The sequence below is a fragment of the Lampetra fluviatilis genome, chromosome 31 (genome assembly GCF_964198595.1).
Source record: "Lampetra fluviatilis chromosome 31, kcLamFluv1.1, whole genome shotgun sequence".
NCBI lineage: Eukaryota > Metazoa > Chordata > Hyperoartia > Petromyzontiformes > Petromyzontidae > Lampetra > Lampetra fluviatilis.
In genome coordinates this window covers 482108-499319 of record NC_136305.1, presented here as the reverse complement: position 1 = coordinate 499319, position 17212 = coordinate 482108, and the positions used below count along the sequence as shown (strand labels likewise).

The 17212-nt window shown below is 52.8% G+C and overlaps 1 protein-coding gene across 1 annotated transcript in view; it reads right to left on the bottom strand.

Annotated features, from left to right (window-relative positions):
- LOC144943407 (parathyroid hormone/parathyroid hormone-related peptide receptor-like) overlaps positions 1-17212 on the bottom strand; it is a 38114-nt gene that overhangs the window by 1672 nt on the left and 19230 nt on the right. Inside the window, exons 5-12 of the mRNA XM_078870784.1 lie at positions 14306-14397; positions 11621-11840; positions 7499-7655; positions 6626-6686; positions 5051-5117; positions 4384-4478; positions 3516-3654; positions 3178-3219 (exon numbers count right to left, since the gene is read on the bottom strand). Of these exons, the coding sequence (XP_078726910.1) occupies positions 3178-3219; positions 3516-3654; positions 4384-4478; positions 5051-5117; positions 6626-6686; positions 7499-7655; positions 11621-11840; positions 14306-14397 (873 nt within the window). The remainder of the gene's footprint in view (positions 1-3177; positions 3220-3515; positions 3655-4383; positions 4479-5050; positions 5118-6625; positions 6687-7498; positions 7656-11620; positions 11841-14305; positions 14398-17212) is intronic.

Genomic DNA, 17212 nt, shown 5'->3' with positions numbered 1-17212 from the left:
AGTTCATTGCACCCACAGCATTAACCAGGGTGGCCTCCCGGATTCAAACCGCGAACCTCTGCTAGGATGAGCAGCGAACGCACTGCCCCGGCTTCATCACCATTTTCGCTCGCAGCACACGATCAACTCCTTTGCAAAACGACCGTTAACTTCGTGCGTCATACTCGTTAAAAAAACGAGCCCAAAGGAATAAACATTTATCTGGCCAACATGCAGATAATTCGCCATGAATGACCGCTGGTTTGAAAACGGCTCTTGATTGCTCTGACAAAAACCTGCTCACGTTCAACAAATATAAAAACCCAGTTGATGGTAATATCATGTAAGAGCTGACACTTCCCCTGTCACTCCCATTATATTTAATGATGTTATTCTTGGCCACACTAAAACCATCAATATGCTTGCCACAACAATCTGATTTGACCTGTCATGGATTGGCTGTGTTACTATTGTGGCTAAGGACGAATCGAAGAAGCTTGCATTTCTTTTCTGTGCCGAATTTTGCACTTCATTTCATTTTTGTGTCGAGTGTTGAGCCGGCTGGGCCAGGGTTGGGCAGAGATGCTGCCCATTTTTCACCAAGGCAACCGGACAGCACAGACTTTTCTTAACTTACCACAAAACCAATTAAATTAACATTTACATATAGTTAAGAACACACAAGTTAAACAACAAATATACATTGACTTAAAGCTTTCGTGACTGCAGAAATTCACATTCTTGGGTTTTTCAGTAAAGTCACGTAGATAGGATCAAAGAAAATAACAAAAATAACAAAAAACTACGACGTTTCGATCGCAACACAAGCGATCATCAACGTCCCTTGATGACGATTGTTTGTTTTGCGATCGAAACTGTTAAGAAGACGAATGAAAATAAAAATGTTTAATTTAAATCTTGTCACATGGCTACATTGCAGCACTGCGGAAATAACTAAACCTCACTGAAACCGCCACGTGAAACGTCTCTTGTGCAGGTGTCCTCCTGCACTCTCCTTCACACTGGTAGCCACTGCACTACTCTCCTGCACACTGGTGGCCACTGCACTACTCTCCTGCACACTGGTGGCCACTGCACTACTCTCCTGCACACTGGTGGCCACTGCACTACTCTCCTGCACACTGGTGGCCACTGCACTACTCTCCTGCACACTGGTGGCCACTGCACTACTCTCCTGCACACTGGTGGCCACTGCACTACTCTCTCTCTCTGAGATTTCCGCAAGAGCTCCTCCATGGCGTCACATGATCCCAATGGCACAGCGTCAATCACTTGTGCAACATAAAAATAATAAAGCAGTTTTCTCGTTCAAAAGAGCACAGGGAGGCAATCATATTCCGTTTATAGCCCTGAATCAGTGGTGGGAATTCCACATTCCTATGGAGAGGGTGGGTGAGATAGTCCCCAGGACAACTGCTGTTGACCCCCAGAGTGGTACTCGTTTAACCATTCCCAGAGGGACGAGGGGCGTACGGACCCCAACTGGGATTTGAAGTGGGAACCTTGTGATGGTGAGGCAGTGCACTCTTATCCAGCCAATGCATCACTCGACCGGAGGGGGTAAAATACTACAAGTAATATGTCATAGTGGGAGGGATAGGTTGCGCAGTGGTTAGCACGTGATCAGCACACCTCCGATTAGCGCGGTTGGCTACGTACGGCGTGAACGAAGTTCAACACAGACACATGATGCCACGAGCCCGCTTGCCTGACACTTCAATTCCCAGCCACGGCTCACGTCAGTGGCGAGTGATGTATGGACCGGTTCTAGTTGAACCCTTCCACAAGCCCGTGGTGGATTATGGTGGAGAAAACCTCACGCGTTTGGCGTTGCATGTAGAAGCCTTCATGCAGTCGTGGATTAACGAGGGGCTGTGAATTATTGCAGCTCAGCTGCCCGCTACGACACCAGTTCAGCTACTCGTTACCACGCGACATGCATGGATGAATACAAAATGTCACTGACAGATGAGCAGAGATATGAACACCGCAATATTATCAGCCTGCCGCTTACATTACAGCAATTGTTAAACATCACAAATTATTTGAATTAACTAGTTAGATTTCCACTGTTCCAATCGTTGTGTGAAAACACTGTGGAAAGGGAACGTTGTTAATCCATCTCCCATGACCACTCATTACTCACGGCACACTGCGCCGTCACCCAGCCCAGAGTTTTCCCTTCCCAATGTACATTTCTAAACTCGTTTAATGGTTTTGCGATCAATTGTATATTTCGTTGAAACCAACATTGTGGAGAGCAATATAGAGTCCAATGGAGAGTCCACGCCGGTCTGGCACCCGGCGTGCTGTTCGTGGATGCCCAGCGAGTGCAACGATAAACTTCTTTGTGCCTCGTTATTTATGCGGTGCTCGTCTCGAGGGAGACATTAAAAGTTCAAGTCGAGGGCAGTCGGCGCATTTCAAATTAAACCCGGCTCTACTATCTCGTTATTTTTTACGCGTAATGAGGCGTGCGACGTTCAAAATATCCAGCGGCACCGGTCAGAGGGCAATGCGCTCCCGCCCCCACCCCCCTACCGCACCCAAGGACGGACGCCTCGAGTGTGTGCCCACGTGCGCGTGGCACGGGAGACGCCCAGGTGCTCCCCCACCGTGTTGTCTGCTCGCCCTTGCGGGACGCATTGCAGCACTATTTTTGCCAATCCTAATTGGCAATTCATAACGGCCGAGAAAGCCTCGTATGGAGGACGATTGTTTTTGTCTGGATAAACCTCAAGCGCAGGGAAAGAATAGCAATCATTACTTATCTCCGGCTCGCACGCTCGCCGCAACGACGGCAAGCGGCCGGCTTAGAGTCGGCAGCGTGAAATGAGGGGTTAAGAGGCGATCGCCCCGGGCCCATCGCCGTGGCAGAGCGAGCGGAGAGCGCTCTGTATAATCACCGTTCCTCGTGGGTCGGTCCCCCGTATGGGGGCCGCCCCGTGCATCCCGTCGCTGCCCGCCCTCAGTGCAAACGGCCGCGCCGCTTAATTCACGCCCCCACGAAAGATCCGGACGCGGCCGTCGCTGCGACCGCGTCCGCGAGCGCGTTCCGAGGCCGCTCGGTCGACGGCCACCGCGTCGCGTTGAGCCACGAAACGAAATCGTTTCGGATTGGCGTCGCGCGCGCAAAGCGACGCTTCCGCGAGAACGGATCGCATGTTCGCAACTCACCTCCCCATTGCAGAAGCAGTAGATGATGGCCACGAATAAGCCCTGCGGGGTGACAATGACGGTAGGAGGTTGAGCGACGACATGTCACGCAGTCCGGAAACGGGGGTGACATGGCCACGGACAGGGCAGTGAGCGAGCGGGCAATCGGGTAATTGAGTGAGCGAGCGAGGCACCGAGTGACCATAGGAACGAGGGATCGGGTAATCGAGGGAGTGAGTGAGTGAACAAGCAATCAGGTAAGCGGGTAAGTTAGTGAGCAAGTGAACAAATTATTGAGTAATCGAGTGAGCGAGCGAATGAGCAATCGGCCGAACAAATGAGCTGGTATCACAGGGAACCTGGAGCGAGTTGAAGAACATATCGAAGTACATGCGCGCCTTCCAGAGCCACCCGTCCACGGATTCCGACATGCCGGCAAACACCATGTAGTGCGCTCCGAACAGCAGCGTCAGCACGAGCGACGACTTGGCCAGTTTCCTGCGAGTGCAGACGGCCGTCGGTCAGTGCCGCTCTGCGCTCCCGAGGCGGCGCTTCCGTTTAGCGCCGGCATCGTGAACGTCGCGACTGAATCAGGGCGTTGGGTTGTTCCTTTTTAATCTGAGAAGCCGGTCAATTGAGTGTTTTGCGGTGAACAGAGGTGTCATGAAAACGACTGACGAGAGACAAATTTAACCACGGGGTGGAGGCGGAATAGAGAAGCAAAGAGAAGCAGAGGGAGACCGCGGAAAAGACAAAAGCAGCGAGATGACATCGCAGATTTCGGAGGTTACGAGTGGGCAGGAGCGACTCAGGAAAGTAAGGAATGAAATGGGGGAGGCCTTTGTTACAGATGAAGAAAAATGACAACCAGCAACGTAATTTGTAGCTCGTGTTTTTCGGCGTATGTTTTCCCCCCGATGAATATTTGCACGTTGATTGATCGACGCACAATTATTAGTAAACATCACGCATCTATATGCATAAGTCCGACTCTCTTTACACTGCACGGAGCTCATTATTCAGACAGCCTGTGAGTAATAGGGCCGAGTCACGTCGACGCTGCCGTTGCGACTGGGCACCCCGGAGCGTGTGGGGTGTTTCTTATTCTCACGCCCCACGAAGGTGCTCCGTGTCGTGAACGATCGTAATTAGGAATGAGCCAATCACTCTCTCCATCATCTTCGGCTCCACCCTGCCCACCCCGCAGCTCTGACTGTGCCAACTCACGTGTACTGCCGCCGAGCATCGTAGCGGCCGGCGTTCGTCTCCCGTAGTTTCGTCGCCAGGACACGAACGATGTTGACAAAGAAAGCGAAATTCACCTGCGGGAGACAGCGGCGCCGATCGCGCCTCTTAGGCGGGAACTCCCAGCGAGGTCTGGATGGTGATGGTGGAAGGGGAGGAGGTGCAAGGGGGGGCGGTGGAGGGGAGATGACCCAACACCATCCCACGGTGCGATGATGCCCGACTCGTGCTGACGAGGGGTTCATTGGCCCGGGGGCAGGGGTGGCCCCGGGTATCAGCGGAAGCTAAACGCACAATTTCCAACCTGACCGATTTAAACTGTATGCTGCCGAAATTTAAACAATTTTACCACGTACTGATGTAATTACAAAGCTATTCGTATCGCGTTATATTTACATTTAAAACATTCCTTCATGCAATAAAAAAAATTCGGCATGTGGTCAAAGGATTTAAATATTGACAGCCTCCCGCTTAAATCGGTGGTGGGTTTGGAAAGTATGCTGCCATAGCAGTGTCGAATGTATACCACAGCCCGATGGCTGTGAATGGACACAGGAACCGCGAACCTCTCCTTGTCTGAGCACAGAGATGCCGGCCTTGGCACTGTGGCGTTGTCTGTGACTGCCGTTTGTTCTGGAGCGCCACTTACTGTGTTTGCAATGATCATGGGTGCCTGGTAGATCCACTTAATGTTGCCGGCGTTGATGTTCCAGCATCTGGGAATGAATTCACATCACGCACAATAATATCATAATGTCAGACCCACCAATGCTGGATAAACGCCTCCCCATGCCGTGTGAGGAAATTCGTTTTTTGTACCCTACTTTGCTACCCTACTTTGCTACCCTACTTTGCTACCCTACTTTGCTACCCTACTTTGCTACCCTACTTTGCTACCCTACTTTGCTACCCTACTTTGCTACCCTACTTTGCTACCCTACTTTGCTACCCTACTTTGCTACCCTACTTTGCTACCCTACTTTGCTACCCTACTTTGCTACCCTACTTTGCTACCCTACTTTGCTACCCTACTCTACCAGACTGGGCAGTGCGAGTTGGTGATGGATCAGAAAATCGCTCGCAACTGAGGTTAGCCATGTCCAAGAACCAACTCAAGTCGCAGGGTCCATAGCGCAGGGCAAGGCACCACTCTACCCGAGCACACAATGAAGTCAAAGTCTTCAGACTCCTTTTAACGAGGGTCCTGCATTGGGATGTTTGGCCAATATGACCAATGTTTTGCATGTCAGAGGAAACTGGAGTAGCCGGAGAAAATCAACACATGTGTGACTCTATCGAGTGAGTGGACCAAACTCTGTGGACCAAACCCATTGCTGCACTGCCATTCCCTGGCACTTTCCAGCCCCACGACGTCATCGAGTGGCATTCACTGGCGGAGACCGAGAGGCCGGACAGCAGAAGCAGACGAAGACTGTGGTATGGATACCGTGCAGGGGAAATGTTGAATGTGCGCAGGAATCGTCATCGTCACGTGAAGCGAACGCCTTGCTAAAGGCGCGTTGACTAGGGACGTGGGCACATTCTCTGTGTATCCTGGCGTGAGTAGCCTGGGGGGTGGGGTGAGGGGGCACTGCACCGAAAAGTTTGCGAACCACCGAGTGAAACCCAAGGGGGCACGCGACCCATGGCCGGTTGCTCGTACACAAACATATTTGGCTTTGTTGTTGGAATTAATGGCGACGACCTTCCAGACACACGGCTGTGATAACAACCTGGGCAATCAGGAGTCGCTGGCCCCGTGGGAAATTGGGGCTTGTTTGGTTTGAGCTCTTCCTATTTTTGGGTTTTCATTCAATTGTCAATTAGCAGGCGATTGTGCAAGCTCGGTGCAGAGTATTTTCAGATGACATTGTATTTTACATTATTTGTGGATGTGCTTTTTATTTATTTTATATATAAAAATTACTTTCTGTAAATGTTGTGGAGTTAGTGACTCAGAATCGCCATCGTTGTCATCATTCAACATTCACTTCATCATTATTATCGTTATCGTCATCATCATCATCATGATTGTCATCAATCGTTATCCTTTTAGGGTAATGAAATGAGTACTGCTCCAAATGAGCATTGGCTGTTCTCACGACAGGCCCAGCCACAGTAATGTGGAATATCCATCACTGGCTAGTCGCACTGTGTGTGGTGCTGGCGTGAGCACGACGGAGATGGGTGAGCGAGGGGGAGCCGAGGGACGACCGCTCCTCACCTGGTGTCGGCGAGCACGGCACGCACGACGGCCCAGGCGCCGACGAACAGCGTCGGGAACCCTGGGCGCCAAACGCCATCATTGCGCAACAAAACAACAACGACATCGAGCGGCCGAAATAAACAAAATCAACAACACAGTCAGGCACAGATAAATGGATTGGAGCGGACAATTGCAGGGGCCATATCTCGTCGCGCGCCACGTATGTACGAGGTTCTCTCTGGGGGAACGCGGTGCCTCCCAGATAACCTCCCCCGCACCCCTCTCTTTGTGGCCGGGCCCCGGCTGGCTCGCTCTGCGAGAAGAAGCCACGACGCTGTCTTTGTGAATGCGGCGGTGGGGGTGGTGGCGGTGGTGGTGGCAGCAGCAGCTGCTGCTGCTGCCACCGCCGGCTGTGTCCCTGCCTGCTCTGCAGTGCCTGCACCGTGGAGTGCGCGCAGTGGAATTCTGGGTTACCGTAGGGACTCGGGTTGCGAGTTTACATGTAGTAAATGGCCTCCGATTAAATTGAAGAGCAATTGGAAGATTACGCTCGTCAACTTCAAGTTTCTCCACGGCCTCTCCTCCCTCTTCTACTCTCAATCTACTCTCCTCCACGCACTCTCTGCTACCCAGGTAAGGCCAGACTGAACTATGTCGCTCTTTTTCGGAAGCGACCTGGCCACAACTGATAGCCTAATGAAATGGCTTATCACGTGGAAATTTACAGCGTCAGCCAAAGACTCTAAAACCTGCAGTCCAACCTCTGTCGGAGGTCACTCCTCTCTTTTGCCCACTCGATCTGCAACTTCCCAACCCTCCACCTCCGCCCGTTTGAATTGGGCCCTTTTCACTTTTCGAAAGTGTTCATTGCAGTATCCCCTGGCCTCTCACCCCAGCCGATGAAGATGTAGGTCCACAGGTGTTTGGTGCGGTTGGAGAAGAAGCTCATGAAGACCAGGCTGTGCAGGTAGAGGCCCTCGGCGAACACCCAGTAGTAGTTGGTGGCCAGGAAGTAGAGGAAGAAGATGACGGACAACTTACAGCCCAGCTGCGGAGAGAGCACGCAGTCAGTCCAGACGTCGCCCTCGGGAGATTCGCTGCGGGCAATGTCCTTTGTACAGACTTCTGACGGGACGATTGTCATCATCGGCGGCGGTCAATCCACTGCTGGATGAAGGCCTTCCCTGAAGCCACTGCCCACCTCTCGCGACCCTTATCATCCACGCGGTCAACGCCGATTACGTCGTACGCACGCACGACGATCGACGCGGCCTTCGTGTTCAGGGTCAAACGATGCAGCGAGTAAAGGGGCAGGCGCCTCCGAGACGCGAGATGCATCTCGGAGGAGGCCAGTCGGCCGTCAGCGGGATGACAAATGCACGCGGAGCACCGCATCATTGGGGCTCGTCGTGTCGAGGGACGTGCGAAGCGGTCCCTCGGCTGCGGTGCGCGAGCGATAAGCGAGGACGACGCGGACGGCGTCGCTCCGAGTGGCGGAGCCGTGCTGCCCTAGGAGGAGCTCCAGCCGGCCCGCGCCTGATGGCCGGGTGCCGTCACTTGCAAGTCCGCCCGCCTCGTTAGAACCTCCAATTAAAGCCCCGGCTCGTTTCAAACAATACATCTTGTGCTTTTAATAGCGCACCTACAGTCAGGCAATTAGCGATGAACTTACCAGAGAATTACGACTCCCGTGCAGAGGCGTGGCCGTGTGTGTGTGGTGTTTGTGTGTAGTGAGTGTAGGTGTGTGTGTGTAGTGGGTGGTGTGTGTGTGTAGTGAGTGGTGTGTGTGTAGTGGTGTGTGTAGTGATGTGTGTAGTGAGTGGGGTGTGTGTAGTGGGTGGTGTGTGTGCGTAGTGGGTGGTGTGTGTGTGTAGTGAGTGGTGTGTGTGTAGTGGTGTGTGTGTAGTGGTGTGTGTAGTGGGTGGTGTGTGTGCGTAGTGGGTGCTGTGTGTGTGTAGTGGTGTGTGTAGGTGTGTGTGTGTAGTGGTGTGTGTGGGTAGTGGGTGGTGTGTTTGCGTAGTGAGTGTAGGTGTGTGTGTAGTGGTGTGTGTGTAGTGATGTGTGTGTAGTGATGTGTGTAGTGAGTGGTGTGTGTGTAGTGGGTGGTGTGTGTAGGTGTGTGTAGTGGGGTGTGTGTAGTGGTGTGTGTGTATAGTGGGTGGTGTGTGTGTGTAGTGAGTGGTGTGTGTGTAGTGGGTGGTGTGTGTAGGTGTGTGTAGTGGGGTGTGTGTAGTGGTGTGTGTGTATAGTGGGTGGTGTGTGTCGTGAGTTGTGTGTGTGTGTAGCGGGGTGTCGTGTGCGTAGTGAAGGCTCCAGCCCCCTTCTAAATTCTTATAATCTAAATGTATCTATTTTTTACATCAACTATCATGCCCACGTTGAGTTTTGTACGATCCCCCGCCCCCCCCCCCCCACTTTGAATAAGCTCCACACTGCAGGGATGGCGCGCGGTGGTGAGGTGTGTGAGGTGCGTGGTGGTGAGGAGTGTGGTGGTGAGGTGGTGAGGAGTGTGGTGGTGAGGTGGTGAGGAGTGTGGTGGTGAGGTGGTGAGGTGCGTGGTGGTGAGGTGGTGAGGTGCGTGGTGGTGAGGAGTGTGGTGGTGAGGTGGTGAGGAGTGTGGTGGTGAGGCGGTGAGGTGCGTGGTGGTGAGGCGGTGAGGTGCGTGGTGGTGAGGAGTGTGGTGGTGAGGTGGTGAGGAGTGTGGTGGTGAGGTGTGTGAGGTGTGTGAGGTGTGTGAAGTGTGAGGTGGTGAGGTGGCGAGGAGTGTGAGGTTCGTGGGGAGTGCGAATTGGCGGCCACCCGTGACCCCGACCCACTGGCTCGGGTCGCGGTGATCGCGGTGTGAGAGGGGGGAGGGGGGGAGGGGCTGTGCCGGGTGGGAGCGACCGGCCGAGTGATGCGACATCGCCCCCACCCTGGACCCCCTTGCCCCCACCCTGGACCCCCTTGCCCCCACCCTGGACCCCCTCGCCCCCACCCTGGACCCCCTCGCCCCCACCCTGGACCCCCTCGCCCCCACCCTGGACCCCCTCGCCCCCACCCTGGACCCCCTCTCCCCCACCCTGGACCCCCTCGCCCCCACCCTGGACCCCCTCGCCCCCACCCTGGACCCCCTCGCTCTCACAGCGCGCCGCGGGCGAGCGCAGGCGACGACCCACGAGGCGCGGACCACGGCAGCAGCAGCTGTGCGCGCCGCAGCGACTACAGCAGCGACTGCTGCCGCCGCTGCTGCCGCTGCTGCGACTACCGCTGCTGCCGCTGCTGTAGCAACGAGCTGCTGCTGTTGCTGCTGCTGCTGACGGCACCGCGCCGTGTCCATGGGACGGGACGTGGCGGGCGGTGGGAGGGGCGGGCAGTGTGGGGGTGGAGGACTTGGGGCAGCAGCAGCAATATAAGAAGCATCATAAACAGCAGAAGCAGCACCCCCAGCCGCAGCAGCAGCAAGACGAGTACCGGCAGCAGCAGCAGCAGCGGCGGCGTGGGGGTCAGGACCCCTGCAGGGGATGGGGGGGGGCAGAGACGCTCCACATTGATGAGGCGCGCCAAGATAAATGACCTCGCGCTCGGCGATGCGCGCGCTGCAGCGCAGTGGAATATGAAGCAGAGAGTGGAAGCCCTCGACACGGAGTGACAGCCCAACGAGACAACGCGTTACATGCAACTTAGCGATGTGCTCACGGTTATAAATAGCGAGCAAATAACTCTCGGGATACTGCCTGGAGGAGGGTTGTTTGACCATACTTCAGCACGCTAGTTAGTGTGTGTAGGTCCAGATGACTGGTGTAATAAGTACCCCATACATATATCACAATTTTAATAATTTAAACATGGAATCTATTGATATCAATCATATAATTTATTAATGAGCTTTCACCTGATTCAATTATTTACTTAACTGTCGTATCAAGCAAAATGTCCAAGTGCCTCGCTGATCAAACAAGTGTTGGTGCTGCGCTAGAGGTGGAAATTCCACGTGCCCATGGCAGACGCCAGTTCCTCCGCAGGACAAGTGCTGTTGACAACTCACAAAGCGGTACCCATTGTATCGGCCCCAAGGCCGCTACAATGTTGACAACTCACAAAGCGGTACCCATTGTATCGGCCCCAAGGCCGCTACAATGTTGACAACTCACAAAGCGGTACTCATTGTATCGGCCCCAAGGCCGCTACAATGTTGACAACTCACAAAGCGGTACTCATTGTATCAGCCCCAAGGCCGCTACAATGTTGACAACTCACAAAGCGGTACTCATTGTATCAGCCCCAAGGCCGCTACAATGTTGACAACTCACAAAGCGGTACTCATTGTATCAGCCCCAAGGCCGCTACAATGTTGACAACTCACAAAGCGGTACTCATTGTATCGGCCCCAAGGCCGCTACAATGTTGACAACTCACAAAGCGGTACTCATTGTATCAGCCCCAAGGCCGCTACAATGTTGACAACTCACAAAGCGGTACTCATTGTATCGGCCCCAAGGGCGTTGCTGTGTCAAGGTAGAGGCGCAGTGCTGGCTAAAGGAGCTCCACTCGGGGTAGCGCTCTTCATCCCCCTGCCGTGGATACTTGAGCTCAACTCCTCCACCCTGGCCACACCTCCTTCTCTAAGTTTTTATTGAAACAAATCGGGAGCCCCGCTACAATGCGCCGATGGACTTTAGGGGGGGGGGGGACAGAAAATCCACGAGAATTCCAGCTGGGCGCGACGGGACCGTCCGTAGTGGGAGGGGGGATCGCATCCCCAGCCAAGTGGGGACCCCGCGCATGGGGGTTGAAGATTTAAATAGGGGGAGGGGGGCGGCGGGGGGGCTGGCTAGACATCCTTAACACGATGTATGAGTACCCTCACCTTACCCCCACCACGTGAGACCTGGAGATTGACTGATCGCATTCACACGCACCGCCGATGAGCACGGCTTGCTGCATACGGCGCGAAAGAAGTTCAACACGCGTACACACACACTCACAGTGCGGGGCGCACTGGGGCAGCGGGCACACGGAGAGGGAGCTCACGTAAGGGGACTTGTCGAGCGTCGGCACGGCCGTGAAGGTGCGTAGCTCCTCCAGCAAGATCGCGTCGGCGTCGCCGCCCTCGGCCCAGGAGCCCACGACGGCCCCCGCCCTAGGCATCGCCGCCTCGATCATGATGTTGCACACGAAGAAGCTTGCCCCTCGCAGGATGAAGGACACGAACAGGTGCATGTGGATGTAGTTGCGTGTGCAGTGCAGCTTCCTGAGGCACAGCGGGGAGAGGATGGGAGAGGAGGGCTTTACTTCCAGCCGCTGGGTTGGCGACCCAGAATATTTCGATGCGCCCCGGCGCCACCGCACCCGGTGGACCTCGCGCCGCAAGTACAAATCACGCGCCACGTGCCGCAATCCGCCAGCGATCCAGAAAACATTCCGTGAGAAATTACCAGGTGACAGACATACAACTGCACCAGGGCCCAAGGGCCAGAGGGGCCTAGGTGGTGAGAGTTAGGGGTAGGGCTAGCTTGCGGCTTGTGTGCTTCTCACACAGATTGGGTGCCTCCCCTTCCCTGTCGCAAATGACAGCCTTCTCCTTTACCATCTCCGCCGCTCAATTCCGGTGTTCGCGGCACCTTCACGGGGATATCCCTTGGGAGCGTCACGGCAACCTCGCCACCTGCACTGCGTCTCTCGTGACGGGGAGGGAACCACGTCGGGCGGAGCCGCTGATCCGATCGGTGGAATCAGCGGCTCTTGCGTAGCTCCCCCCCCAGGGGTTCGTCGTGCTGCGCGAGCGTGCGGGGAAGGGGCCTCGGTTCCAAATCAAATAAAATCCTTCCCCCCCCCTCCGTTCGCTTCCGTCACTGGCTCGGCTCGGTCAGCAGCCCTTGTCCCGAGCGCACCGCACCGCTTGCCCACGAGCCCCAAAATCCTCAGCTTCAGCTTCTATCCAATTTACCAAATGCCCTTTAATTAGTGTCTATTAAACCGGCCCCATTTAGCATTCTAACTCGGTTACTCGCAGGGCTACAAAAGGCCACAAATAAATAATCAATTGCCAAACTGCTTGGGAAGGGAGGCGGCCGAACCCCCTCAGAGCTCAAATCCTCGGGGTCTTTACGGTTCGATCGACACAATAAGTGTGATTGTTTGGCGCGCGATCACAGCCCGCGGCAAACCGCGCCGCTTCCAACAAACGGCGCTGGCAGCCAGCGCCAAAGTGACTGAGACCCCAAGCCGCTCTCATCGATAGCGGGAGAATGAGGGTGAGGACGCAGACTGCGTGTGTGTGTGCGCGCGTGTGTGTGCGTGTGTGCGCGTGTGTGTGTGCCTGTGTGTGTGCGTGTGTGTGTGTGTGCCTGTGTGTGTGCCTGTGTGTGCGTGTGTGTGTGCGTGTGTGTGTGCCTGTGTGTGCCTGTGTGTGTGTGCGTGTGTGCGCGTGTGTGTGTGCCTGTGTGTGCGTGTGTGTGTGCCTGTGTGTGCGTGTGTGTGTGTGCCTGTGTGTGCGCGTGTGTGTGTGTGCGTGTGTGTGCGCGTTTCACGCAAGTCGCACAGTCAGGGCGGCATGGCGAGATTGCTCGGAGTTTCAGGCGTCTTGTTGAAATGGAATTAGAATGATTTAACTTACAGCTAAAAGTGCCTTTACTGGAAAGACTCGCTGAGCTGCGCTCGTCTCAGTTACAGCAAAGAGAAAACTATCATTGATTGTTGATGATTATCGGGGTCAGGGTAATTAGGCCTGGCCACAGACGCTATTGAGCTGTGGTGACATTTCACCAGACACGAGAGTTGGCACCTTTGCTCTTCGTCAACAACGAATGCCACGAGAGCATTAATGTCCAATTTGGACGAGACTATCATCTGTGCTTCTGAAAAGTGACTTTGGGCACATTTGCAACTGCTTGAGCTCCTGTAAATCGCCCCCCTCTGTTTGGCCTAATCAGGATCGAGTGCTGCTTGCGAGCATCTTTCACATCCCATTATCTTATGATAAAGGTGACAACTCGTAACAGTGCGCCGCCACACAGCATCCGCTCTCTCTCAAACAGAGAAGGAGGACAACCCAGAGGCGCGAGGAGGAATCACAGACACGTGGGAAGGCAACAACCACGTGATGAACTGGTCTTCTGCATATGAAGGTGTTAGTAGCCAATGAGTCAGTGTTGACATGCGGAAGTAAACCGGAGCACTCTGAGATGCCATTCAAGGGTGGCAACGCTCTGCCCCGTACAGATGAAATAGTCAGAGTCCACATGTTTGCTGTACTGCTCTCTCCTGAGGGGCCAGGTTATGGCACGCCCATGGAAAGGGAGTTTCACAACATCTGGGCAATCCACGAACCCTCGCTTCCACAATGCTGGATGACAAGCCATCACTGCCCAGTATTGGTGTTTAAGACAGAGCACTGGGGATGCGTTGAGGCCGAGTAAACCTACAGCAGGCCCAAGTCAATGTGGGTGCCACGGTGGCGAGATGTTAACTACCTCATATGGGTTGGATCCCGACCATGACGCCTGTATATTCAAAGTTCTCGGGGTTTTTCCTTCCATATGTAGAATCAACAACACGCGCTGAGAGTATTTGTCTGTAATAAAGTCACTTCGTTGGGCTGTCATTTGTGGCCAGGTCACTTCTGAAATAGAGCTACATAGCTCAGTGGGCCTTACCTGGTAAAATAAAAGATAGTTAATGAACAGTAGAATGTCGCGTGTGTCCACGCAGACCTACTTGAGGTAGGCGAGGATGGAGAGTGCGACGAAGAGCGAGGCCATGGACACGGAGTAGCCGATGGTGGAGAGCGTGTACAGGCGGTGGATCTCCTGTGCTCGCATACACACAAAGGTCCCCGAGAGCCTGCACAGCTTGCTGGGACAAAGTGCTGTTGGCGAGCACTTACACAGGCCGACTCGGCATGTGAGGGCAGTCTTCGTCTCCCCAGTGCTGATGTCTACACACCGCATCAGCTACTCGTTTTGGCTGAGTTCACCTAGGGGAGGCCCGTGAACGGTTCATATATTCATCACTAAAGTGGCTGCACACACATGCAGAGCCATACAGTATATGCAAATGCACATGCAAGCACACATGCGCAGACATGTGCACACAAGTCATACACAATTGCACAAACACATAAATGCAAATACACACACATCTTCACAGCCATAAACATAGGGAAACATAAAGACACAAAGACATACACACAAGCACACATGCATGCATGTCGTATATAAATGCACACACAGAATACGCAGAGTCATTTCTTAGCGTTCATAATTTTTATAATGTCAATAAAACAAAAATGTTCTGATGATCAAAGTCAAATTCAGTTATCATCAAACTGTAAGAATATTCAACACAATATCTGCATTGGCAGTGGTACACAAGCACAAATAAAAACTGTACCTCTGTGGCCTCAAAAGGAAAAATATACAACAGGTGACGTTTCAGGCAATAGCTCTTCTTCATAGCACACAAATAATTTAAATAATGAATGTACAACGAAGAAGGGCCATTGCCTGAAACGTCACTTATTATAATATGCTCTTCCTTTTAAGCCCATACGGTGTTAACTTTGTGGTAACAAGAGTGTGTGTGTGTGTGTGCAAATATTGGTTTGCAATCTGAGGCTCTCAGAATCAGTCTTTATTTAGACTGGAGGAATCCGATGAGCTATGATAAGCCATCACCTCTCGCTCTACCTGGAATCCCAGGTTTAACCACGGGCGGCTGAACACCTTAACACCCTGAACGGACGTATGTTTGTATGTATGTATGTATAATGTCTTTCGCACCGTACGTATCCAACCATGCTAATCGGAGGTGTGGGGTAAGGACAACAAACTAAACACAAAAAGCAGTTCTAAAGAAATGCGTTTTCAATTTAGATGGTTTAAAAGTGCGCAGCTCCAATGGCTTCCTCATATCGGAAGCAAGAGCGTTCCAGACGGCTGCAGAAACACGCATCTGAAAGCACCGCGCGATGATGATGCGGCGACCGTCAAACGTGGCACCTCAGCCCCCAAACCCGCGTTGTGCCTCGTGACGGCCACCTCCTGCCCGAGTGGCACCCCACTGGGCCCCGAGGGCTCGCTCCTCATCCTCCTCCTCATTCACTTAACGCGACGATTTGCGGCCTGCTCAGCACAATTGCGAACCGGCCGAGGCCTCCCTGCTGGGTTGAGCAGGGAGGCCTGCACGGGCGGGGATGCAGCTGGAGGCGTGGTGCAAGGCAGATTGGCGACAGACCATTATGGAAGGCGCACTGTCCGCTAAGCCCAGCGGTGGTCTGAGGGCAGACATTGCTGCTGCTGCTGCTGCCTGGCTAACAAAAAACAATAAAACACTTCACGTGTAGGTTTTTGCAGCCAGTTATGATATACTAGTTCATAAAGCCTGTCTTCCCCAGGCAAAAGTTTTCAATAAATATAATAATTAACTTGATATGACTTTTCATAATATTTTATCCACGATCAAACACTTACAACTACTTCATAAATGTGTATTTTCCACAAAACAAAAACTGACGACTTGATTAAAATTCGTATATTTTAAGACGTATCCATCGGAAACCACTCAATTAAAAAAATTCCGTTCTTTTTTTTTATTAGAAAAAACTAAAATGTATTAACTTAATACTCTATGAGGGGAAGCTCCTATCTTTTACCGTTTTCGAATTATTCCGATTTGAACAAATAAAAATGCGTATTTTTTATTTCAAAACTGCTTGAATCAGAAATCTCAAAACCAATAAAAGATAGAATGGTTCTCACTTAAATTTTATTTGCTATTTAACGCTCTATCAAACGACAAAAAAGGCAATCTTGTATTTTGAACGGTTTCTGAATGACACGCACAGACATGTTTATGCAGAACTTAAAATCGAGATTTGGGGGCCTTCAACTGAAAAATCTCGGATTTTTCTTTTCCTATTTTTTGTGTCCTAAAAGCTACTTATGTACCAAGTTTCAGCTTCCAACCTCGTCGGGAAGTACCCTAGAGGTTTTTGAGAAATACAGATTAAGGTGTTTATTTATCGAGATGCGTGAATTTTTGATCGGGTGGTGGAGGTTTCATCATGGCACAGATTTGGTCAGATCATTACGTGGCCTGATCTAAAACTCGATTACTGTTTAAATCCACGTCCACCGTACAGTCAACGCGCCGTGGCAACACTTCTCAAAGCGTCGGCCGTTCTCGCGGCGAGCCGGCGATGTGGCCTTGAAGGCATCTCCCTGCCCACCCGTCACCTGAGGTCCATTTTTGTCTGATCGTGTTTGTCAACAGACACACACACACACACACGTGTTCGTGCATCTGTGTATGTGTCAACACACACACGTGTTAGCGTATCTATGTATGTGTCACACACACACACACACACGTGTTCGTGTATGTGTGTAAGTGGTGGCGCAGTGGTTAGCGCTGAGCAAAGAACCCGACGAACCAAGTTCGATTTCCGCTCACGACCAATAACAGTGGTGCATATCTTTAACCCGGTCCTGTGCCTCCCCTAGGTCTACTCAGCCCCAAATGAGGATCTGGTGCGGTGTGTAAAACATCACCATAGGGAGACAAAGGCGTCCGGGCGTGGTGCTGGCCACCCACCCCCTCGTATGCCGTGCCAACCTTCATAGC